Source organism: Silurus aristotelis (genome assembly GCF_946808225.1).
Source record: "Silurus aristotelis genome assembly, chromosome: 1".
Lineage (NCBI taxonomy): Eukaryota > Metazoa > Chordata > Actinopteri > Siluriformes > Siluridae > Silurus > Silurus aristotelis.
Window position 1 is genome coordinate 22,360,733 of NC_139574.1, and position 26,965 is coordinate 22,387,697.

Consider the following 26,965-nt stretch of genomic DNA (forward strand, 5'->3'; position numbering starts at 1 on the left):
ATAGTAGGGTATCTGCAAGAATGAAAGGAAAAGTTTATAGGACTGTGGTGAGACCTGCGATGTTGTATGGTTTAGAGACAGTGGCATTAGTGGCATTGAGTAAAAGGCAGGAGGCGGAGCTGGAGGTAGCAGAGCTGAAGATGTTGAGGTTTTCGTTGGGAGTGACGACGATGGACAAGATTAAAAATGAGTTTATTAGAGGGACAGCGCATGTTGGACGTTTTGGTGACAAGGTGAGGGAGGCGAGATTGAGATGGTTTGGACATGTGCAGAGGAGGGACATGGGGTATATTGGTAGGAGAATGCTGAGGATGGAGCCACCAGGTAGGAGGAAAAGAGGTAGACCAAGAAGGAGGTTCATGGATGTGGTGAGAGGAGACATGCAGGTAGTTGGTGTAAAAAAGGCAGATGTAGAGGACAGGGTGGTATGGAGACGGATGATCCGCTGTGGCGACCCCTAATGGGAGCAGCTGAAAGAAAAAGAAGAAGATTATATTAATGAAAAAAAGAAAGAAAAAAAAAAGAACGCTGTAATTTTTAATGAGCAAGAAACCAAGGTCACATCACAGCACTGAGTTCATTATTACTGTAGTATTATTCTAGCCATTGAATTGATTTCAGAATTCTTCTTTCGACTACTAATGCATCCGTGATGAAACACTTACCTACAGGGCCTTATATACATTGACCCCGAGCTATAGAGGTCATGTTATTCAGCGGGTGATGACGTCGTGTGGCTGAAATAATCTTCATGGAAGATACCTCCTCGATTTTCTTTTTTATTGATTTTTTTTAGGAGGTGGTATGGATTTTAATGATATTATTGTGCTTATTTTTTCTTTATGAAGTAATTTAAATTTAATGAACAATGTCTGCTGAGCTATGCTTTATATATGTATGAATATTTATATTTGGGGTGAAAGCACAACATAGCATTGGTTATGTGATTGCACCCTACTTTGATAAGGACTACATGATATGTAGCTTCTTTTTCCAGGTTTATAAAATATTATATAGTAATTGCATATACAATCATTATATAATAGTAAGAACCTATTTTCATTTAAAACAAATATTAAATTATATTGTGTGTAGCTGCAAAAAGCTGGTGCTAGATGACAAGAATTCTTCTTTTTGTCCCATAACTCATTAACAGAAGGCTTATCAGGTTTTACTGGCTTTTCATACCGTTTCATACTTTGAGTGTATGTGGAGCAGTAAACATAAATCTTTGGTCATTTGATGCTTTTTTTCTGTATTTTCTGATGGCAGATTAGATATTATTATATTATATAGATATTATGGTTGTCACTATTAGACTATTTTATATAATTTTTTAGACACCAGTATTGGAAGTAAATTCGAATCTTGGTATTAAACATGGCGTTTGATTTGAAACCCCTACTATTTGCAGATCTTTAACAAGGAGCCTCAGCACCTCTTTAAAAAGCCTACAATGAAACTGTGCCCTTATAAATGCAATTATATGTGTGCCTTTTAAACCATTTGCACATGGTCTTTCACCTTTACAGTTAGGTTCATTAGGAAGTGTAATGGTGTTGGTTACACTAGAGATAGTGGGAGATGTTTATCACTTGGCCACATCGCACAGCTTCTGCAGGTTAATATGAGTAAAGATGGCCCCGGCTTCGTGCTGGGGGGCTCTAATGCAACCTTTATGGAGAGCAGAGGGAAGTAAGTCAAGCCTTTCATTAGCATCTTTATTCAGGGAGTAATGACAACAGTGACGTGACCTTCGGCTCCCAACTGCACTTAAGACCGACTAAATGACTCCTGTCTGCCATTGAAAATGGCTTTCTAAATCTCATAATAATTGCCATCTCTGGAGCAATTAAAGCCTCCATTTTTTCTGCAGTCCTGTCAGACGTCTTATTTTAATATCCACCCGCACTCCTGAAAGCGCTAAATGTGGGGCCCTTTTGTGTGTGTGTGTGTGTGTGTGTGTGTGTGCATGTGTGCATGTGTGCATGTGTGTGCAGATTAATTAAAATCCTCCTGGATCGCCATTAGAGTTCATTAAAAAACCCACAGCAATACAGTATTTAAACAAAGAGGTATGAGTCCTCTGGCAGACCTTGGTGCCACTCCAAGACTGCTTTTGCAGTAGATATCTGGAATGGTGACAGCAGATTGCTCTAGAATGAAATCAAAAGGAATATTATGAAAATGTTTTGCCACTCAGAAGAATTGCACGTCATTGGTACTCACCGAGTATGCCTGTGCTGTTTCCCAGCTCTCAACTGAAGGAAATTTATTAAACATTATCCTTTGTTGGGTACATGCTTGAGTGTTAAACTCGTTTTTGGCCCCATTTTGATTTTGCCAACAAAAAAAAAATCACACGTCAAAATAATCTATGAGCGTTCTTAGAGGGTGTCATCAAAATCGTTTGACCCATGTGCTACATACATGTCATGCAATGGAGGTAAAAGTGGATGCAAATACAGACTTTTATTAGTGAGTTATAGTAAAACGGCAGAAACAAACAAAAAAACGATGAAGGATAGGAAGGAAGAGCATGTCAAAGGTCAATATGGCAAGAAACAGAGTAAAATTCGACAGAAGCTTGACTGATACACATAGAAACTCAAACCTTAATAGCCATTCTAATTACTGAGCAGATTGAGTGACTAGTAACATGGTAATGTAATAGGTAATGTAGGCTGTGTTTCCCGATTCTAGCGAAACTATATGGACAGAGGTATTGGGACATCTGACTTTTCCAGCCATATGTGGTTCTTCCCCAAACACTTATCAATGAATTGGGGGCACGCAAATGCATATGATTCCTTTTATTTAAACTCGGAGACCCAAATCTGTTCCATCAGGACCATGACCCTGTGCACAACACGCACTCGATGAAGACATGGGTTAAATGGGTTGGACTGGAAGATCTTGATGAGCAGGCTGAGGCCTGCTATGTTCTGGCCTCAGCCCTAATGAACACCTTTGGATGAATTGAAACGCTGCCTGCTGTAATACCAAGGGATTTTTTAGGTTTCTTTTCTGCAAAAGACAGAATGCTGATATAAGTAGAACATAGTCATTTTCTTTAATCGCAGGTCTACCATCAGGGATTTTTATCGTGTAATCGGACATGGAGAAAACATTAAAGCACAGACTGTTATAGAGCTCGGTCGAGATTTTTTATTGGGATCATCTCGTACACTGTGACAAGTAATATTCTTTAAAGACTGCTGTAATTGCAAAGTGTAAATCCAGATTTAGGAATATGATAACACTAAATTGAAAATACAATTCACAGAGGCTGGTCATGATCTTAAGTGTGTAATTAACCCATGCCTTGGTGATTTTCAGCTGAGATTTGTCAAAGCTATCTAACATGAAACTGGACATGTTGCCAGTCTGTCATAATGCCTGTATTGCACCCCATCCAGCTATTTGTGTACAGGTTAGGGTCGCACATTACATGGCACAGAAAGGTGGCAGGAGAGTAATTGCTCTCCTGGCAGAGTTAAGTCAGATTGCACTTTTAATCATTCAGAGCTGTTGAGATGAGCCTGTGGCCTGTCACAGAGTCGTGTTTGCTGATAAACGAAAGCATGCGGCGAGACAGGGTCATGGAGCCGGCGCAGACTCATTGGCTACTAGTCCACTGCACAGCATATTGCCTACTCATCATCCATTCTCACCGGAGCTAGCATACACTCAACTGATTTACAAGACTCCTTTGTTTTCTGCAATCTCTATTAGAGAACTCAGTCAATGGGTTTCATAGCCTAGGGAGCTTCACTCTAGCCTGCTTGGTTACACACTCATGGCATGTCTTGCAAATTGAGCCTGTTTCTGTTCCACATTCTCTCTCTCTCTCTCTCTCTCTCTCTCTCTCTCTCTCTCTCTCTCTCTCTCTCTCTCTCTCTCTCTCTCTCTCTCGCGGTCTCTCTCTCTCTCTCTCTCTCTCTCTCTCTCTCTCTCTCTCTCTCTCTCTCTCTCTCTCTCTCTCTCTCTCTCTCTCTCTCACACACACACACACACACACACTCACCACTCACTCCCTTTCTGCTCCACGGAGAGCAAATAAAACCTTGGTCATCAAACCATGATTTCTTTACAGTTCATTTACCTTCTGCCTCTGTGCTAATTGTTTTTCAAGGCTCAACATGGCCAGGGACCATTTCAAAGGCCAAATAATGAGGCTTCGGCACATTGGCCAGTACAAAATCACACTGGCTATGCAGAGTCCCTGTTTTGTCTCAGCGCTCTTTTTTGAGTGGCTCCTGGCAGTCGAGGTGGAGTCACAATCTTATGAGCTGAAATTCTAGCCACGAAATACTGTCTAGTGAGCTCACTGATACCAGGAAATAGATCGCAACTGATGCATATGATGCAACTGGCTTTCACAGACTTCCTCTGCATGGCTCTGAAGAGGAACAGCAGATGGTTAGAGGGTTCTTTTAGTTAACCCTTTCATGTTAACACCTCATTATGACACCACTTGGGACAAGACTGGCAATTTTGCCATAACAAATAGATTTTCGCACATTATATGGACATGACAGGCTTTTAGTACAAAAACCCATGCTAATTATTATTTATTCACCTTATTGCCATGTGTTATTAATATAGCATTAGTTACCTTAGAATTTAACTAAACTGATTAAAAAGGGAAAAACTGATTTAATTGATTATGTGGTTTTGTAGGTGGTCATTGGCTTATCTTTCTATCTACTATGCTTCCTGTAATTTTTATTAGATTTTAATTAAAGAAATGACACATTTCTTGTGATACAATTTAGAAGAACTACAAGTACTTAATTAGTGCAAACCTACATCTGTTTAGCTTCAAGGAAAATGAATCAGAATCAGAAATAGCTTTATTACCAAGTATGCTTACACACACAAGGAATTTGACTTGGCGTCAGGAGCTTCCAGTACGAGCAATTGCAATTGATAAATTGCGATCAATTACTGATAGGATGATTAACTTTATATAGAGCATTGGCATAGCTTTGGATAAATAGTGTGTAAATAACCATAACATTAAATCAATAATTTGTATCTAAATTGATCAAATATTTTTTATGAGATTATAGTAAAATGCAATAATTAAGTCGAGAACAACAACTAATCATTTGTAACTGGAAATTTCAAACTGTAACTATTCACATACAGTTTAATTTTGCTTAATAAAGTTTAAATGAAGCAGCAATACATGTTTGAAAGATTTGGTTCAGTTGTAAAATATAGTATGTATTAGTTTTTATAAATTGTATTTAGTTATATTTTATTTCCATAATGAGAAATTATTTTCAAGCTATTTTTAAAAATGCAATAGCTACAATCTGTGCATTGTGTTTTAAGACTCTTGAATTTTTTCTGATAGTGATAGTAAACCAACCCCTGAATGGCATGACAGCTATCACCTGAACTCATAGCTGAGACAGCATGAGGAAATCTTTAATCGGAAAGTTATTAACTGTTATTAAAGTTATTAATTCTATTAACTAAAGAAGAATTTACTGCAAAACTGATCTCCTTGGTTTCTAAGATAGATAGATAGATAGATAGATAGATAGATAGATAGATAGATAGATAGATAGATAGATAGATAGATAGATAGATAGATAGATAGATAGATAGATAGATAGATAGATAGATAGATAGATAGATAGATAGATAGATACAACTTTATTGTCATTGCATAGTACAGGTACACAGCAACGAAATGCAGTTTGGCATCTACCAGAAGTGCAAAATGTAGCAGTCGTGCAAAAGTGCAGATAAATATCTAGCATATTAACAGTGCAGATAACTATCTAGCATATTTACAGCAAGTGGTATATATGAAAGTATATACAGTGAATAAATATAAAGGCTATTTCAGTGCAGAGATGTGTGGACATTCAGAAGTACAGTAAATAAATATAGAGGCGTACAGTAATTAGGAAAATGTGCAGAAATGAAAGGTTACAGATCACAAGATTATGGCATTAAGGAGTAGCAAGCTGAATAAACAGTCTACTATATATAAAAAAAAAATATATATATAAATATATACACATACATTATATATAAATGAATGTGAAATGTTGGGCAGAATGTACAGTAATGATAAAGATACATACAGATATAAAAAGTGCAGATGTACTGAGGAGTGAAAAAGATATAATATGTAGTATGTACATGTATTGTACAGAGGTTATATACAGTCTTTTTGTTTGTGTTTGTTTTGTACTGATTTAGCGGTGTAGTGTTGAGTTTAGTAATGTGATGGTGGATGGAAAAAAGCTGTCCCTGAACCTGCTGGTTCTGGTGCGCAAGTTCCTGTATCTCCTTTGTGATGGAAGGAGGTTAAACAGTTTATGACTGGGATGTGAAGAGTCCTTGATGATGTTGTGAGCTCTGCGCAGACATCTGCTGTGGTGAAGGTGTTCAATGGCAGGTAGTTGGGTGCCAGTGATGCGTTGGGCGGTTTTGACCACCCTTTGCAGTGCTTTACGTTCACACACAGTGGGGCCTCTGTACCATACAGTGATGGAGTTGGTCAGGATGCTCTCAATGATGCAGCGGTAGAAACTCGTTAAAATCCTCGGGGACAGATGAGATTTCTTGAGACTTCTCAAGAAGTACAGGCGTTGTTGTGCTTTTTTTACCAGAGCTGACGTGTTCTGCTGCCAGGACAGATCCTCAGAGATGTGAACTCCCAGGAACTTAAAGCTGGAGACTCGCTCTACCTCGGTTCCATTGATGTTGACTGGTAGATGTCTCCCGCTGTTGGATTTCCGGAAGTCCACAATGAGCTCTTTGGTCTTTGTGGCGTTGAGAGTCAGGTTGTTGGTGGCACACCATGCTGCCAGATTACGGATCTCTTCCCTGTAGGCCGATTCGTCGTTGTTTTCGATCTGGCCGACCACGGTGGTGTCATCTGCATACTTGATGAAGATGTTGGAGTTATACAGAGGAGCACAATCGTGGGTGAACAGGGAGTAGAGCAGTGGGCTCAGAACACAGCCCTGCGGTATGCCAGTGTTCAGAATGAGGGTTGAGGATACCTGGTTTCCCAACCTGACAGATTGAGGTCTGTTGGTGAGAAAGTCCAGAATCCATCTGCAAGTGGAGGTGCAAATACCCAGTTCACTGAGCTTAGTGATCAGTACAGTGGGGAGGACTGTATTGAATGCAGAGCTAAAGTCAATGAACAGCATTCTGATTTATGTGTTGCTCTTATCCAAGTGGAACCAACCACAGTAATGTCATGTATACCAGGCTTTAGGGTTCATCTTTAACATTACATACCTGCTGCTGATTGGTCATGGTGTGAGGGGAAAAAAAAACTTTCTAGTTAGCCCAGCGCAATCGAGTTACATGAGGAGTGAGGAGTAATTCTTTGTTCTGAATAACCTGGTGAGTATTCAGCATCTGTGGGCTCATGCTGTGACATGATCTCTAAAATAATATTCTATGAATGTCCTTATCGAAATAAGCATGAATAAGAGCAACAGTAGTTTTTTTAGGCTCATATTTCCTCTTAATGTGAACATCCTCCAGCTTTGTGGTCTCTCGGCGACTGGTGCAGGCAATCAGCAAAGAGCATGTGACGTTCAGTAAGGACTGATTCGGTTTTGAGTTAATGATCCTGTGGGTTTGCTGTAACATTGGCAAATTTGTTTTGGTGGTTTTGGTTTTTCTTGTTGTTGTTGTGATTTTTAAGGTTGCTTTTTCTCCGGCCAACATGGTACACAGATTCATATTCTAGCAGTGACTTCACTAAATGAGATGATAAATAAAGAATTGCGAAGGTCGAGGAGAATTTATAAGAAAAGAGAGTTACTTTTCCACAAAGCATGTATTAAATCTAAAAGAAAATCAGTTTACTTTAGATGATAGACTAATAATGTAGCATTCGTCTAGCAGTGTATTAAATCAAACAAACACTTGAGGTAGACTGTAATTTTGGCAAGAACATGATAATTTCATACAAAAACCTTTAGATTGTATACAGCATGGTGCTCTGATGTAATATATGGCCAGATTATATTTTGTCAGGCGCCTAATAGTTACCTGTGCGTCTTGTATCGTGAGTTTGCGTTTCTAATCATAAAGCGACTGACTGATATTCAGGACCTATATTTAATACTGCTGACCTACGGGCCAACGCTTTATTTCACTAACAGACGATCGATATGTGGAAATTCCTCTATTGATCCCTGCAGAAGATGGAGCGCACGAATTGCCAGCGCATGTTTAACTATTCCTCACCTCTGAGCCGTAAATAATTTCCTTTTTAAGCGGGGGATTAATGCAGGAAGGAGTTAAGTTTTAGGTACACACTTCTTTCGCATGCTAAGTGCTGGGATGTCCTTTGCATACCAAGTTGTGGAGGGTCTTGTCTGGGCGAGGGGATGAGGAAGGTCAAGGTAATTTATTGCACAATATGGTGCTGCTATTGATTAGACAGAGAAAGGGCAAGCCCAACTGCTTTGCTAATAGCCATATAAATGTTTCAGGCATGTGTTTCCATCTCAAGTACTGGTAAAAAAAAAATACATAAGGCATCAGCCTTGGATCTAGTTGATGTTAGAATGCTCTAGTTATCTGCATGACCGTTAATTAGTTGTTATGTACGCAAAAGCTTTATGTACATAGTTTACATTGTGTGTGAGTGCAAAGTGGAAAAATAATATTCCGTAACAACTATGCATAACGATGTAGCTTGGTGCTGTGCGCATCTGGTCTGCACTTGCTTCGTCCTCCCATCAATTACCACTCGCAGCTAAATTTGATTTACCATTTCCTTCTGTCCATCATACACTTCCTCTCTATCTGATTTCCTCAGAGGGGCTGGGTTTGCAGGCCGTGGCCAGGGCCTAAGCATTTATTGATCTTTCATCTGCTCAGGCCTGGGTGATCACTGAAGAGTGATAGAGCAAGACGCCCCGCTCCCCGTGGAACCATCCAGCACACACAGATGGTCCCTGTGCAAAGCAGCCGCAGCCCCAGTGCTAGTGCGGTCTAGTCCACCCTGAAAGGTCACACAAACAGCAGGGAGATTGGGCTGTTTTGTGTTTTAAATAATGTTTGATCACACAAAGTCTCCACTAGGAATCGTTGAAGAGTTCTCAATAACTGAGAGGGGGAGAAAAAAAATCTATGCTTGTTTTAGATAGAGCATGTTTCTGACATTTATTAACTGCCACGCAGCAGAGAGAGCACCTGAGGAAAGGAAAGTCTGCATGTTTGTGTAAGAGAAAGGCCAACACAGAGTGCAGTGAGAGCGATGAGCGTGCGCTGTATTATTTTATAATACAAGCGTTGTTTCCTGTTCAGGTGCACAGCCAGTGAAATAACACCAACACCCTGCAGTACATGCAGTATTGATTCGAGCGTATGGATGTACGCCTTGTCTTGTGCGACATATTGATCTTCTCGCTGACCATGCATAATTGTTTGACAGCACAACATGCTCATTAAATAAGCCATATACCTACATTTTCTTATTAGCACATTTTAAGTCGATTATCATATTCATATTCACACTTAGGTCTGTCAGTGATTTGGAATGTGGGAGATGGGAAGTAACGAAGTACAAATACTTCGTTATTGTACTTAAGTAGATACTTCACAATTTGTTTTAGGACAAATTTTTACTTTCATTAATTACATTTATTACCCAAACATCTGTACTTTCTACTATTAAATTTTTAAACCAGACTCATTGCTTTAGTTTTAATCTATTTGGTGACATGATCAATATTTTTTTCTTCTCATTGTGCCGTTTTCAGCCCATCAACCTCTTTTCTGTCATTGCTTTTTCAGTCTATCATTTCCTGCCTCTCACACAACACAGATGTAGGCTAGTTTACAAAGTGAACAACAAGCAGGGCAAACGGCAACAGGAATTATAACTAACATGGATGAGACAGAGGGAGTCAGTGATGTGAACATGACTGAGAACAGAGACATTTCTGATCACCTGATCATCATCTTTTCTCTGCTTGTGTTCTATGTTGTGGTTGTTCAGCCTGGATACATTTATTAGAGAACAAAATGTAAAATTATTTTGTATTAATATATTATATGATGCAAGGTCCAGTTACCAGCAAGACATTAAAACAGGTGGTAGAAATGGTTACTTTTTACTTAAGTACATGTCAGAGCCCAAACTACTTTTCTTCAAATTGAGGAAAAGTGTAGTCAATATTTTAACTTTTACCAGAGTCTCAGAACACAAGTATCTGTTCTTCTACTTGAGTGAAGGATGTTTGTACTTTTGCCATCTCTGGGTTCGGTGTACCGAATGCATATTGTTTTTATATGCGGAAAATAGTTACAATCATATTAGAAACATATTAAGTTGCGGACCGCATGTTTGTTTAGTCTCCGCCTTATAACATGAGTATCTTTACTTCTACTTTAGTGAAGGATGTGTGTGTGTGTGTGTGTGTGTGTGTGTGTGTGTGTGTGTGTATATATATGTATATATATATATATATATATATATATATACACACATACATATATATATATATATATATATATATATATATATATATATATATATATATATATATATATATATATATATATATAATACACTACTGAGTCAATTAATAGATACTATATATATATATATATATATATATATATATATATATATATATATATATATATATATATATATATATATATATATATATATATATAGTATTTATTAATTGACTCAGTAGTGTGATATTAGGGCATGCTATTCTTCTGCAGATTTAAAACATGTTGTAGCAGAGACAGATTAAGCTCTGTCAAACATCATTAGTGCTTGCTTTAACCTGGGTGTGACATGAATCTGTTTCTCTTGTACATTTTCCACTTGAGGAGAGTGGGTCAATACCGGACTGAATGCAAGTCTCTCGTGGAGTCAGAAAAACAAAAGGTGCTTTAAGCGAAGCTTACACTCTTTTGTTCTAACTGCGAAGGAATCACATAGTTTAAAACAAATGACAAAGGGTATTAATCAGTCATTATGGTCTCATGAAGAATTAGAAAAGTAATAGTTTATTTATCTACATTTTGTGTTGAAGGATTCTTGTGCAGCACTGTTTAGTGCACATTACAGTGTACGATCAGAGAGCTCAATGCTCCTGAGCAATGTGACAGCCATGCGCATAGTACTGCAATTCTCTTGATTTGTAACTGACTTAATTATTAATGAACAAACATTTTATACATTTTTAAATGTAAGAATATTCTTATGCAATATGAAATTCAGTATGATTTAAAGCATTTTTTGAAGGCCAAACACCTGGACAAGGTGTTGCCTAAGCAGTCACTGAAATGCCGAGCCATTTATATTGATACAGAGTGATTTGTTGCTGTGCATGATTTAACCATGAACAGTGGTGGAAGTGTCTGTCTCTAGGAGGAAAGGTCTAGATAAAAAAGTGGCCAACACAGTGCCAAAATTATGTCATCCAAAATTAGGTTTGGAGAAGTAGCAATTATGGCAGTTAGATTTAAGCATTATTAGCATATTATTATAACTTTTGACTATTATTATAACCTCTGGCCATGAGTCTTGGAAGTTGGATGCCAAGGTTTGTATCATTGTGTAAAGCTGATCCTGAGATTCAGCTATATTTCCTGTTTTTTCGCTCTGCTATCAGATTCATTGGTCCATGCTGGCAAAACTGTATGGAGATTTCCATTCTTTTTATATTCATTTGTGTGATGTTAAGATGAGGTGTGCCAAATTTGATAATAATTTGACACTATTCATCAAAAGTCATGTATTCATTCAGAAAGAAAGGAAAATTGTAAAATCCAAGGTGATGGAAAATCTAATGACAGGCATGATTGCCATAGTGTGCACTGAACTCATCCCACCCAGGATAATTAACATGTCCACAATTTATGACCAAAAAGATTATGCACCTTTTGTACCAAGCACAATATACAAATAGATACAAAAGATTAAAAGGAAAAAATATCACACACACACACACACACACACACACACACACACACACACACACACACACACACACACACACACACACACACACACACACTGGATCAGGATTTTGGGTAAGAGTTGGAAAAGGAAAATAATGTTTTACAACAAACACAAAAATGTATCACCAGCTCTGTGCCAGTTGTTCAGGGTAAGCTTGTTAGCACCATTAATTCTAGCTGTTGATGATTCTATATATTAGACATCCACTGTCTAGATGAAAGAGAGTGTGCTGAATTTCAAACACAGCAAACATTTTCTTTTTTTATGTGAATAGTTCAAACTATTTTAGCTGGTTATCAGGCAGTAAAAATACATTTGGGCTACAAAAGTTTACATTCAAGCATTTGTAGCTCCATACTGTGTCCAGGGAGAGTGTATTGCAAGTTCTCTCAAACAACAACTGATTATAGAAAACATACACTTGCTCTTTCCTAGCTTAACCAATTACCCACTGATTGGTAAAGTGGACTAGGGCCTTTACCATTGAATTGCATCTGCTTTGACCAGAGCGACCAGAGCTACAAATAAAAATAAAGCAAAATATCACAATTGTTCAAGATATTGGCAAGCTACACAATGTTTTGCTTCTATAATAATAATTGAGCTTTTACCCTCTTTAAAAAATTATTAAATAAAAATAAAATCATACTAAATGGGGAAATAAAATAAACTGTTAAAAACTAATTAATTATTAAAGTAGATTTTGTCCTAAAAACAAAAAAGTACATACACACACACACACACACACACACACACACACATACACATACACACACACACTGATCTTTGTGTCATTATCCCAGTCAGCACAGTCCTAGCAGTACAACTAGTTAACAACATTGCTGATTTAAATCACCAGTTTATGTTTCAACTATGATGTATGATCTATTTAATATAGTATTGTCAATTATTTTATGTGATTTAATTTTTTATATAGTCTCCCATAGCTGTAGAATGATTATTGTCAGTGGAACCCAAGAGTGTCTTATTCCACTTTTCTGAGCAACCATGCCATTACCTCCTCCAGTTTACCTAAAGGATCTGCCCTAAGAATATATTGGCTTATCCACACTGCATTACATGAAAATGAATAGGTAATGTAGTCCATAACACACAATAAAGCCTGTATTTTTATTGTTTCAATATGTAGTTCACGCAGCGCTTTAACTACATTTTATTAGGTGTGAAATTAAAGAATTAATAGGATGATGTCTGTCATTGCATAAAGCGGGACATTTCATTTAGCATGAGATGTAGGTGGCCGGCGCGCAGCAGGAGAGAGGCAGGTTAGAGAACATCTACCTGCCCTTTTCAACGCCACATACCTCCATTCGAAATGGGCTTTCATCGCAGCCTACTGTGAAAATATGAAAAGACAAAGCTTTATGTGTTGTCACATTGCCTGCGGGACACTAATTGAGGTGGCTTGCTGGTGGCCAGCTTGGGCAGGGGGTAAAATCGAAAGAAAAGATGGAAAACAGAAATCTAAAAGATAATGTATAGCTTTGCTAGGGGCTCATGGGGAAGAGTGGATTTATTTTGATGCAGTGAACATCTACTGCAATATGCAGGATAAACCCCGAATCAGAGGAGCGCTATGTCAGAATTGTTGGACTGCACAAAATCTAAATTGCCTCAGTCTAATGCATATATAAATTGTGCGACAGAAAATCTGCTGCATCTGTATGGTGTAACCATGTTGCATGCATATGTCCAGAAACCTATCCAGATGTCCTTATTAGCCATGCATACTGCTGTGTAGAGAACCTTACTATCTATTTTGTGCTCTCAGCTGCTCTCTTGTGTGGGTCCATGTCTATGTACAAGCAGTTTGTATTTGTATGGACTGTGCAGGCAATACAGTACAGTGGAAAGTGACATAATTATAGATTCACTTCTGTGAGCACTTGGTCTGAATTGCGAGTGGGGGGGGGGCAGACCTGATTATAATGGATGGTTATGTATCTTGGCTGTTTGCTGTCAAGACGATGGAACGTGTGTGAAGATAACAGGGCGTCTCATTGGGCGTGGGCAGGAGACAGGCCTGGTAGGTAGGGGGTCACCAGAGGTACACTCCAGCCAAGTAGAGAGGCTCATTAGAACCTGTGGGATGAGAGAGGGATTTACAATAAGCACTTAGTCAACTGAATATTTTCCTCCTGCTAAATAATGCATTGCCCTCATCATTTCATGTGGTGTCAAGGATTTGTAACACCACTAGAACTTGTGTAATATTTTGTCTTGGTTAAGGGTTTTTCTTTTGGCTAAAGTGTAATAATACAACTTGTTTTAAAGTATGTTAGCTAAAATGTAATCATTAAAATTCTACACTTACTGAAACTGGGCAGATATAAAAAGAAAAAATCTGATGTTTATAATATTTCAGTATAGGTGCCCAATGTAGTTTCAATTTAATGTTCTGGACTGACAAAAATAAAACCTGATGTGGTCTTCTGATGTTGTTTGTACATCTGCCTCAAGTTTTGATGTGTTGCGTTTTTGCTCACCACCTTCATAAGGAGTAATTATTAGTGTTACCATCGCCATTTTTTCAGCTCTAACTGGTTTGTTCATTGTTCTTTGAACTCTCTTTTTAACAAGGCGTTTCCAGTGTCAGAACTGCCTCTTAATTGTTTTCTGCTTTTGTTTTCTGCACTGTGCTACCGATTGAACAATTACATAAATGTGGATAGTGTGTGGATAGTGAGTGAATGTTTGAATAGATAGGAAATTGCTTAGTGAAGTCTCTCAGTGATGAGGGAAGGCACTGATTAATGAAGCTGGAGCACCTGCAGGCCATATTTCTAATAATGTGTGAAGGTCATTGTGAAGGCCAATTCTTTCATTTCAGCCCAGAGTGAAATGTGTTTGAAAGCAAAAACATTTGGATTCGGCTGTACAGCACAGTAAGTCCTTGAACTGTGTGACGCCTGTTTACAGCTGTTTGCAGCTCTGAGTTGAGAATTTATCTTCAGATCGCCCATAAAAAAAAAAAAAAAAAAGTGTAGTCAAAGTTAAAGCCACTATTCATTTGATCCCCTTTTGCATAAAATGCCAAAGATGTGAAATGTTTGCTGTGATGCAAACCTTCTCTTATAGTCTTTCTCTTCTCTTTGTGTGTGTAGAATATCCTTGCCCTCAATCCGAGGGTGAAGAGCCATGCCGCGCTCCACTCCACTGCAGCCAAGAAAGCTGAGAAAAAGCACTGGAAGAGGAACGTAGAGAAAGGCTGTAATGTAAGTGTCTTACCTTGTTCCTTTAACCTTTCACTCGTAGATGAAAACACTGATGTTGTATCTACTGTACAAATGTTTACTGACCGAAGTTGTGAAGACTTTGGACTGTTTCCATATTTAAATAGTCTGCTAGTGTTCTAAGAACCATATCTTGTCTGGTGAGCAGAGATGGAAAGTAATACTTCATTACTGTACTTAAGTAGATTTTTCTTTACTCAACTGTTTATTTTTCTGGCAACCTTCTACTTTCACTCATTACATTTTCAAACCAGGCTCTATACTTTAATTTTAATCTATTTGTTGGCACGATCAATACATTTTCTTCTCATTTCTTCTCATCGTTTTCAGCCCACCAACCTATTTCTTGTCATTGCTTTTTCAATCTACGACTGGTGTATAATTTCCTGGCTCTCACACACCACAGATGTAAACTAGTTTTACGAAGCAAACAATGAGCACGGCAGAAGGCAACAAGAAGTACAGCTAACGTGGATGAGACAGAGGGATTTAGCGATGTAAACATGACTGAGAACAGAGACATTTCTGATCACCTGATCATCATCATATTTTCTCTGCTTGTGTTCTACAACCCGAATTCCGGAAATGTTGGGACGTTTTTTCAAATTTGAATAAAATGAAAACTAAGATTTTGAAGTCACTTGAGCCAATATTTTATTCACAATTGATCATAGAGAACATAACAAATGTTTACACTGAGAAATTGTACACTTTGTATGTACAAAATGAGCAATAAAAAAAAAAAAATTATATCGTTCACAAAAAATGTTGGTGCGGGGGCAAACAAAGAGCTGAAAAAGCCTAAAATTTTGAAAATATTCAGCTGGAAAAACATCCAGCAACTAATCAAGTTAATTGACATCAGGTCTGTAACATGATTAGTTATAAAGGGATTTATTCCAGAGGCATAGTTTCTCAGAAGTAAAGATGGGCAGAGGCTCTCCAATCTGTAAACAAGTGCGTAAAAAGATTGTGGAATACGTTAAAAACAACGTTCCTCAACGTCGAATTGCAAAGGCTTTGCAAATCTCATCATCTACAGTACATAATATCATCAAAAGATTCAGAGAGACTGGAGAAATCTTGTGTGTGTAAGGGACAAGGCTGAAGAACTTTGTTAAATGCCCATGGTCTTCAGGCCCTCAGATGACACTGCATCACTCATCGGCATTATTGTGTCTTTGACGTTAATAAATGGGCCCATGAATACTTCCAGAATCCACTGTCGGTAAACATAATCCACCATGCCATCTGCAGATGCCAACTAAAGCTCTCCCATTGTAAAAGGAAACCATATGTGAACATCCAGAAGCACCGTCGTGTCCTGTGGGCCAAGGCTCTTTTAAAATGGACTGTTTCAAAGTGAAAAAGTGTTTTATGGTCAGACAAGTCCAAATTTGTCAATCTTGTTGGAAATTACCGACGCCGTGTCCTCCGGGATAAAGAGGAGGGGGACCATCCAGCGTGTTATTAGCAAACATCTCTGATGGTATGTGGGTGCATAACTGCATAGGGTATGGGCAGCTTGCCTGTTTTGGAAGGCACTATGAATGCTGAAAGGTATATAAAAGTTTTAGAGCAACATATGCTCGTCTATATGACGTCTATTTAAGGGAAATTCTCGTGTATTTTAGCAGGACAATGTAAAACCATATACTGCAGCTATTACAACAGCATGGCTTTGTAGAAGAGGCCAGGTGCTGAATTGGCCTGCTTGCAATCCAGATCTTTCACCTGTAGAGAACATTTGGCACATCATTAAATGAAAAATACGCCAAAGACGACCACAAACTCTTTAGCAGCTGGAAACCAATATCAGGCAATAATGGGACCAAATTCTAACAAAAATCTCCAAAAACAGACCGCTTCAAGCTGTTTTGAAAAGAAGAGAAGATGCTACACCATGGTAAACATGTCCCAGTACCAAATTTTTTGAGACCTGTAGCAGGCATCAAATTTGAATTTTATGCATAAAAGTGTAAAATGTCTCAGCTTAAACATTTGTTAGGTTCTCTATATTCTATTGTGAATAAAATTTTGGCTCATGTGATTTGAAAATCTTTTAGTTTTCATTTTATTCAAATTTACAAAACGTCCCAACATGTCCGGAATTCGGGTTCTATATGGTGGTTGTTTAGCCTGGATACATTCGTTAGGTAACAACATTTTTCATTCTTTTATCTTTTAGTATCTGCCATTTTATTTGAGTTTTTTTACTTGTACTTCTACTTTTGCCATCTCTGCTGGTGAGTCTGATGTGATAAGACCAGTTTTAGACCTTTCACCTCATCTCCTAGCAAGGACCTCAGCTGTGTCCTACATTGCCACCTCTATTAACAAGACGTGCGCACATACACGCCTGCACGCACGCACCCTCAAACACGTCATAAAAATTACCATTTTAAAATTTTATATACAGAACTATAGATGGACGATCGAAACACATGTCCTTGTTAACACCAGTGCTTTGGTAAAAGGAACAATAAGAACATGGCGTGTGAGCGCACACACACACACACACACACACACACACACACACACACACACACACACACACACACACTCACACACACACTCACACACTCACACTGTCAAACAAAATTATCTTAGAATTCCAGGCACATGCTGTCAAAGTCTCAGGAATATCTCTCAAGACCAGTGTTTGTTTTTTTGGCAGGTGGCCACAGAGCTCGTCTGTCTTTTAAGGCAACTGAGACTTCAGCTTTTTTTTTTTTAATGTAGGCACAAAACAAGATGGTTTGTTTGAGAGATTATTCTCTCACCCTGTACTATTGCTAAGTAAAACTTGTTCATTTATCATCCTAATCAAATGGGAATAGATCACAAATTTGACATGATTTATTATTATTCTGTGTATTTGATGTATAAATTACAGGTGGTTTATTGAAAGTGCACATTCTCCTTGGCCTTTTACAAGGAGTTTTATTAAAGGAACAAGACTGCAGCTGCAGAAAAGACGAGTTTGACTATTTTCATTCCTCAACACTTAAGCGTTGTAACGAGTCTCATAAGGATAATTTTATGTCTTGAAGATTATTAAGTAAAAAAACATCAAATGCGGGGGAGTGGTGGCTCCAGCAGTTAAGGCGCTGGGTTGCCGATCGGAAGGTCTGGGGTTCGAGCCCCGGTATCGCCAAGCTGCCACTCTTGGGCCCTTGAGCAAGGCCCTTAACCCTCTATGCTCCAGGGGTCCCTTACGAGGGAAATATCAAGGTCCGTGACGTGGGGCCGCCTTCCCGTGGGCTCACCACCTGCAGGAGGGACCGTAAGGGACGGTGCTGTGAGGATTGGGCAGCAGTCGAAGGCGGGGGCCTGCTTAGACTGCTGCCCCTGCGACCCGAATTACGGATAAGCGGGAGAAAATGAATTAATAAATGAATGAATGAACATCAAATGCATCTTTTTATAATAACTAATTACTGGAAAGTCATCTGTCTTAAAAATTCTCCCAGTGATTCTAGAAACACCTTCCACAAGTGCTTTATAGACAGATTTTTACAGAAGGCATCTCTATATCAACAGTTATTCATGTTTTTTAATTGTATTTATGTACAAGTCCCTGTAAGGATTCTTACTAAGGAAATGGTAATGAACCAAAATGAACACATTAATATAAACCTATTGTCTACACCTAGCCATTTAAAAAATGTATCAACACTTTTCTGACCAATCAGAATAAAGAATTCAGCATCAGCTTTAAAGTATTATCCTTTCTTTTCCTGCTTGTTTATTTATCGATGACTGAAATAGTAGCAAAGCGCTAAGAATAAGAGCTGTTTCATGCCTTATCTGCTGTAGCTATGAACACGCAGTAAAACAGAGTTATTTTTCATGCTATACATTCCTCAGTGTCGATTCCCCAATACACCCAGTAAGCCCTTTACCCTGAATGCTGAGTGCTTGGAGCTGGTGACGATAATACAGTTTTCCAGTATTGATTGAGCCGAAGCAGATTTATCCTCTTCGTAAAGAAAAAGCAATGACCGTTTTATTGATCCTTAAAATAAGTTTTGTTGGGCTCAGAAGCATCGTCATAATTGTTCCGTGGAATCTCCCGAATGCTGGAGGGACTGTAAACTTTATTTTATAGGGAATCTATGAACAGTGACTGTCTGTAGATTCCAAATGAGTTCAGGAGAAATATGGCAGCTATAGCCAGCTGTTATCTTCGTCTGTCAGGACTCAGGTGCTTAGGATTTTTCACTCCTTTCCTCCGAGCTCGAGGGCATGTCGTCAGCAAGGTAATTTTGAAACATTTCCTCGCAGGCGTCATCCCTTACAGAGCTCACTTTCAGTTGAAGCTATTAGCTGACCAGAGGCTTTTCAATATTTGTCTTTCTGCTTCAACAGCCCAAGTTGCAGCCAGATATCATCTACCTGAAAAGCACAGACAGGTCCAAGTTCTGCAGCAGGTGCTGAGATGGGAAACAGAAGAAACCTTTGTTTTTGAATATAACCTCACTGTTTACCGATGGGTCGGTTTTATTAATCTGCTTGTGTAGTCTAATCCAATTTAATGAGCCTCCAGATTGCATTATGAGAGGCTTATCCTGAGCAGTGGGTGAAGGGCAGGTATGTATGTGAGACTCAGGAGCATTTTTTCCCCCCCTCAAGCTCATGAACAAACATGAGCAAAAAGAGAAAGACAAGCAAGAAAAAAATAAAATAAAATCTACTTTGCCTTTAACGGCAAACTCTAAATCTCTCCCAGCGAAATCCCTCAGCGTGCTAGTGTTAGATACCTCCTGATAGAAAAGCCATCTATACAGGCCAGAGGATAAGTGTGTCACTACCACAGCCACAGTGAGTTACTGTGTGTGTTTCTGTGTGCGTGTGTGTGTGCACTCTTCTTGCCCTCCCTCCTAATAGTCATTGCTTTTTTCTGTCTAGTGTCTATGCTCTGCTACTGGAAGCAGCTTTTGGGAGATTTTTTATTTTATAGATTTGAAGTAATTGCTTCAATGAGAGCCAATAAAACTGATTAGGAAATTGTGTTTCAAAAATTATATTTCAAATCATCTGAGCGCAAGAAGATAGCCAAGCTCTACTGTAATATAAAGTCTTAAAAATACCCTCATTGCATTTTAATTTACAGCACAGATCGTTTTCCTCTACTTTAGATCCAATTAAGCAGTCACGTTTATTCAATTAATATGCTCAAATTAGAGTAAATCAGGTGAGATATTATGTTTTAGTACATTATAAGAACAAAAGTTTATGGACACCTGAGCATAAGATTCGTGTGTGTTTTTTGAACATCCCAATCCACTTTTAGTTGCCATTTGCTGTAATAATAATCTTTCAGGAAGATGTTTTATTAGAGTTTGGAGTGTGCTTGTGCAGATTTGTGCTCAGCTTCAAGGGTGTTATTAAAGTCAGGTCCTGATGTGGGTTGAGAAGCTTTGTGGTGCAGTCAACATTCCAATTCATCCCAAAGGTGTTTGGTAGGATTGGGGTCAGAACTCTATAGCAGGCCTCTCAGGATCTTCCACTCCAAGCTATGTAGACAAGTTTGAGTCTCCTAGTTCAGATGAAGGGAAAATATACAGCTACCACATAGTGGTACAAGTGTGTGTGCCTCCTAGTTTGTGGCAGCAGTTTGGGAAAAAAGGTCAGGTTTTCATACACCATTGTCCATATAATGTCTCTGCCTTATAATTGATCAAATGAAGCAAATTCCTTCTATTTCAGGAAAGGTGATTTATACCACAACCCCTTTTAAATTCTCAAATCAAATCGGTCAGAGGGTGGGGATGACGTTTTTATAGCAGCAACCATGTGACAGCGATGTCGACTTTCATTTTAAACACATGCTTATATTTATATGTTTTTGTTGTCCCTTTCATAGAAACACCCAACAGACTTGCATTTGCAAAATCTAAGCTAACGATAGACAGATTTTTTCATGTACTCCTCAGTCAATGAAGTTTTTGTGTAAGACCCTGGAGTCTCAGATATCAGTGTTTAGTTAAGGTACTTAAGTTTTGCTCCACCGGAGAATGTTCAGGATAGATGCGTTCATGCTTTCCAGGTTTCCAGCAACATGATAAGATATTAGTTTTTAGGTTTTTTTTTGTCTAAGTTACTTTAAAAGTTAGAAGTAAAGAGAAGCTGGTAAAGGAATGAATGTTTATAGCTGCTATCACATAACTGATATCATGAAATGACTTAAGGGTCATGACATACTTCAATTCAAATTCAATTATCTATAAACAGATGGCTAGATAGAAAGTAAGTAACAGTAAGAATGAAATAATAATGTTATAATAACATTCTAATACATATTAAATACAACATATGCAAATATTAGTCAAATATATGTTAGTGACATGTAACTTGTACATGCAACAGTGTAATATATGCATTCTAATGGATTAAAAACTTCAGCACGTTAGTTTTCTTATGCCTTTACTTATCTTAACCCTGATACAGATTGAGCACAACCAGAGAAAACCTGTGTATTTTTAGTTACAGTTCCAATACTGCAATGTTTCATTCGTTTCTTCTATTTGAAAGAGAGAGGTGTGCAGCAATAGATCCAGTCGCTGCACTCTAATCTCTGCATGCGGAATCATTTCTACTTGCATAGAGCATTGAGAATGAGGCTGCATCAGCACCGGTGCCAGGTTTATGTGCCACTGTTGAAGGGAAATATATAGAGTAAAATGAAGAATAAATGCTCCACTCCATCACTCTCAGATAAAAGTAAATGGATCATGCCACTAATAGCCCAGGAAGACAGATTGCTCATTAAACCATCTGAATGTTAAAAAAAGTAGGTGATTATTTTTTTTTCTCTCTCTTTAAAATATATTAAAGCATCCAAAAGAAGTTTGTCTCACTTTATTTATTATGACAACTGTAGGAGTATTTGTCAAATCAGCGTAATGGTTTTATAGAGACATAGTGTTAAGACACGCTTTAGTTACCCCATGCCGTTGCCTGGTGCTGTCGGCCAACAGGGGGCGACACTCACAGCAGCCAGGAGCCACCTGTCTTGGTATAGGTAACAGTGCAAATTAGTAAGAGAAACAGTGAGCAAGAGCAGCAGCCGTTACTTATCTCTAACAACCTGGCACCATTACATGCCACTTGATCAACCTGGCCATTGATTGCCCCTACCTGAACCAATGCCAGCCTGCTGCTCTGCACAGGATATAGAGGAGGAAAGAGGGTGTTCAGCTTGGCGGGGGATGTAATAAGGAGGTGTTGTTGGGCTCGTGATCGATGGGTTTTATCAGCTGGAACACACAGATAGCCCTCACCCCCCACTCATAATCCCAGAGCTTTCCTCTCTCTACTCCCCTCTCATAGGATTTAGCAACAGCTCGAAGGATTAGACTAGCAATGCTTCCCTGTGTAAGCCATCCCGGTAGAGGGGAGGGAGATTACATGAATAATGTTGGGGTTTGATGTTAATAGAAAGCCCTAATAAGTCTTTTTTTTTCCTCTCAGCATATTTCCATGCTTCTTAATGTACAGAGGAATACACAAAGGGCTCTTTTTTATGCCTCGCTCAGCTGGCTGTGCACACTAGCAGCAACCGAGTAATAATCTGAGTGGCTTTTACTCATAATGGTTGATTTGACTCTGTCATGAGCTTTCATTAAAGTCATTTTCGCAAGTCGCAGATGTAGAACCCATGGCGAATTGAATGCGTTTTTGTTATTTTTTTCATACGTTCAAAATCATCATGGGGGGGGAATGATGACGGAAATCCCCTTTTGAAAGGCGTGCATCAAGTGCAAGGCAAGATTTCTCATAATTAGTACAATTTAACGTGAATCTGGATCATAAAATGAGTCCTAAGCAGTCGCAACTCTTTTCACTTCGCTGCGTCATTCACTATAAATAATACGGTGAAGCTGCTAGTGTATTTGCTTCTGTTTATCTGCTGTAAGATAACTTCAGGCCATTTCTTTTTTATTTACCAAATATTTTGTTACAATTTGATTTACACCCTACATGACACGCACGTGTTGAATCTACAGGTTATATGTTTCGCATTGTGAATCAAATGGGTATAAATATTTGTTATGTTATTATTATTATTTTTTTTTTATAGGAACATTTTAATTGGTGGCAGGTTTGCAAAGAGCAAATGATTGTGGGCCGCCCACAGAACGTATTCTGCGAGTATAACTCTCAGCTTCTGGGTGCTATTTTATCATGTCACCCACCAAGTCTTAACAGTGCAATAATTATCTTTTTCCCCATCATTGTGTTTTAAATATTTGAACAACTAGAAGCAAAATTCATTTGTTAATTCCACTCGATTAGATAAAGACATTGGTGGAGGATAGTGGGGGGGAAATTACTTCCTTACAAAGCGCTTGGAATCATGCAGATTAGATATCAATATGAAATGCTGAGCATTCTGTTGTACGAATATAAATGTATAAAATTTCTGTATAAACGCAACCCGCCTTTGGTCTTTTTTTTTTGTGCGGAAAACTGAGTTAGCTTTCTCATGAATTAAGACTACACATTCAATGTAGTCAGCAACATTGCCTGGGTGAAATTTATATTCGTATTTAGTCACTCTGCGGGCCATGGCTTTCATATATCAATATAAAACTCTGCATTTGTCATGGCTTATGCTCTCATAAAGCAAAATTTTAAATGACTTGAGCCACAAGCCATACTGTACTACAAAATGCACCATTTTACAGTAATACTTTTTCTCACATCTGGTTAATTGTAGAGCCTGCACATTCACATCAGTGCAAATATTTCTGGATGCTGTAGTGTCTTTTGGTCAATACTTTACCACTGCTCAATGCTGTTGTGTGCTTAGTGAACAAGAGAGTGCAATAGGAGCTGTTGACTGTTTGTCAGTGAGGGTTATCAGAGATAATGACTCCTGCTCTTGAGTGTAAGAGGGGGATCAGGGTGTGTGCATGTGGCAGAGTGTGTTCTCTACGAGAGAGGGACACAGTGTTTATCAGTGGAGCTGAGAGGTAAAAGCGTCCTCTCACTAATCACTCACATGTCAATCCCAGCAGGCCTCATTCCAGCCCTGCACTTACCTCCAGGGTCAGGGGCTGGAGAGGCCGATCGCCATGACAACAGCATGCCAGCCGCTCAAACTGCGGCATTTTTAACTGTGACACAACTTGATAGCGTCGCATTTAATGAAATGTGAAAGCCAGCCTGTGGAAGTATGCCCTGATTTGCATAACGGCTAAAGGGATAGTGGGAGGGGGGGGGAGAAATCTTAGCGTTAATACCAGAGTGGATTATGTGCAAAGCGTGTGTAATAACCTCTCCGATCAATGAAATGCATCAGATACAAACAACCAAACAAATAGCATGACTTCCTCTACTTATAATCTCATCCCTCTTTCTCTCTCTCTCCTTTTCTCTCTGTCTCTCTCATCCTCTCTCTCACGCTCAGAGCTGCGTGAAGCTGGAGAACAATTTTGATGACATCAAACACACGACACTGAGCGAGCGCGGAGCACTTCGGGAAGCCATGAGGTAAGACACTGGTCGCCATGGCAACAATCACAGATGTGGCAAAGAGGAAGAGCATGAGTGTGTGCAGGGCGGAGGCTAGTCATTCTTCATTACTGGAGGGACAAATGAGTTTATTGCAGCCTTTTGGCCGGCATTTCTGAGATATTTATATGTACAGGGAGGAGTCTTTCCTTAGGGCTGTGTGTCAGCTTTATGGCTACCTGTGGTGAATTGCATTCTAGCACTATGTAATCATATAAAATGGGCATTAAGTACTTGTGGAGTAGTTATCACACTGGGGTAGGCCTTTTGCTGGCTGCTCAATTTGGACGCCTTATACATGTTGCTCCCTTCTGCTTGATGACCACCTTGGTTCTTTTGCACACAGCAGTTCTAACAAGCCAAAAGTGACTTGTTTGCACTTCAGATAAATGGAGTTGTAAGTACTAAAGTGTTTTACTGACCCCAAGCCCTTAACCTTGTGTAAGGAAGGAAAATCATACTAATGTGCCACCTTTGTACAGTGTTGCCGTGTTTGGTCTGATTACCAAACACTATCAAGCTCAGTGTTCATAGAGGGTAGAGAGTGTGTTAAATGTGAATTTTCATCTACTTTCATCTCATTGATCTGCATCACAAATGGAATTATGGAGTGCAGTAGGACGATGACCAGAAATCCTTAGTGTACAATGGCTGTTGCAAAATCTGCTTTAATCTTCTTAACTTCATTAAGAAAAGATAGAGGAGGATTACAGAGAACTGCATGTAAATGAGCTTAATTCCTAGTGAAATTTAAACAGCTCAGAGATAAATACATCTTTAGGGAGGCAAAAACTAGTATCAGCATCAAAATAATAATGAATTGAATTCCCTTCATGAGGAACTGTGTTTAGGAAGAATCGGTTTGTGTGAGATTATTGACGAATTCTGTAATTCTAAGATTCTGGCAGCCAGTGTAGAGTACATACATGCTTCTATTTGCTGTACTATTCTTGTGAGGATCTTCTTTAGCACATTTGTTAATGCATCTAATGAATGACTGCATTTAACCCTAACTGTTACCTCAGTAACAAAGTAAAAATATCTCGATTATGGACTTTAATGGTGGATGTAGTATGAGATTTATAGAGAAGTTTGGACAAAAAATCTGAGATTTAGCAGAATGTTAAACAAAAAAATAACTCCACAAAAATGAAATTTATAAAAATTGCATGTATGTATGTATGAACATACATACATACATACATACATACATACATACATACATACATACATACATACATATATGTATGTATGTATGATATATTCTTTTGGTTTTACTTCATTTTTTTGTTTCTGTAGTGCTTTTTGACCTCTAAGCCATGGCCCCCCAGTGGACTATAATGGTATGAAGTGTATGCATGCCAAGGTCCTGATCCTGATGAACCAACATGAAAAAGAAACACTGTGATGTTGAACATTCTCTTGTTCATCATGGGGCAAAAAAAGTCAATGCATAAATAAAAGTGAATATATAAAAAAAAAAAAAAAAAAAAGACAAAAAAAATAAGAATAATAAAAAAGTTTATTTTGAATTAATTTAGAAAATTTAAATCATTTTTATATTTAGGACACTGATACAACACTGCAAGTGCTGCTTTATTTCTGTTGTTTAACCTGAAACACAGAACTGAGTATATTGAGAATTACGCTATCTGGAATATAATGTTTTGAAAACCAGTCATCCCGCTCACACTTCTGCTCAGCATGATGTCTAACGATTTAATTTTATCCAGGATTTGTATGTTCCAGTTAATGTGTGGTGATTAAAACAGAGACAGACAAGAAAAAGAAGAATGTGTGGCAACCAGCCTGTGATGAAGCATGTAATGTTCTGTTGTCATGGCAGGGCTGAATGTCCTGTTCACACTGCAAGGTAGAGGAGATTGGCAGAGATGGAGAAGGTTAGACTACTCATTTGTATTTGTTTCAGGTTGTTCTGCCTGTAACTGTGCGGATATGAGTCTGTGACATGACTTTAATTGCCAGAGTTAACAAGGTTAGCTACACTTCGCCAATTTCATGCTACACTCATGTTCCTGCACATTCAGAATGAATATCCGTAAACTTTCACCCAAAGGCACATGGTGGAGAATAAATCTGGCCAATAGTTTTAATTATCTACTGATTACGGTGGGGGAAAAAACAGTGTTGCTTCTCTTGCTGTTTGTCGACCCTGTTTCCCTCGTGCCATTGGTATTTG

General features: G+C 38.5%; 1 protein-coding gene across 1 annotated transcript in view; it reads left to right on the forward strand.

The window, feature by feature from the left end:
- dpyda (dihydropyrimidine dehydrogenase a) overlaps positions 1-26,965 on the forward strand; it is a 139,977-nt gene that overhangs the window by 9,507 nt on the left and 103,505 nt on the right. Inside the window, exons 2-3 of the mRNA XM_083550841.1 lie at positions 15,115-15,225; positions 24,662-24,744. Of these exons, the coding sequence (XP_083406967.1) occupies positions 15,115-15,225; positions 24,662-24,744 (194 nt within the window). The remainder of the gene's footprint in view (positions 1-15,114; positions 15,226-24,661; positions 24,745-26,965) is intronic.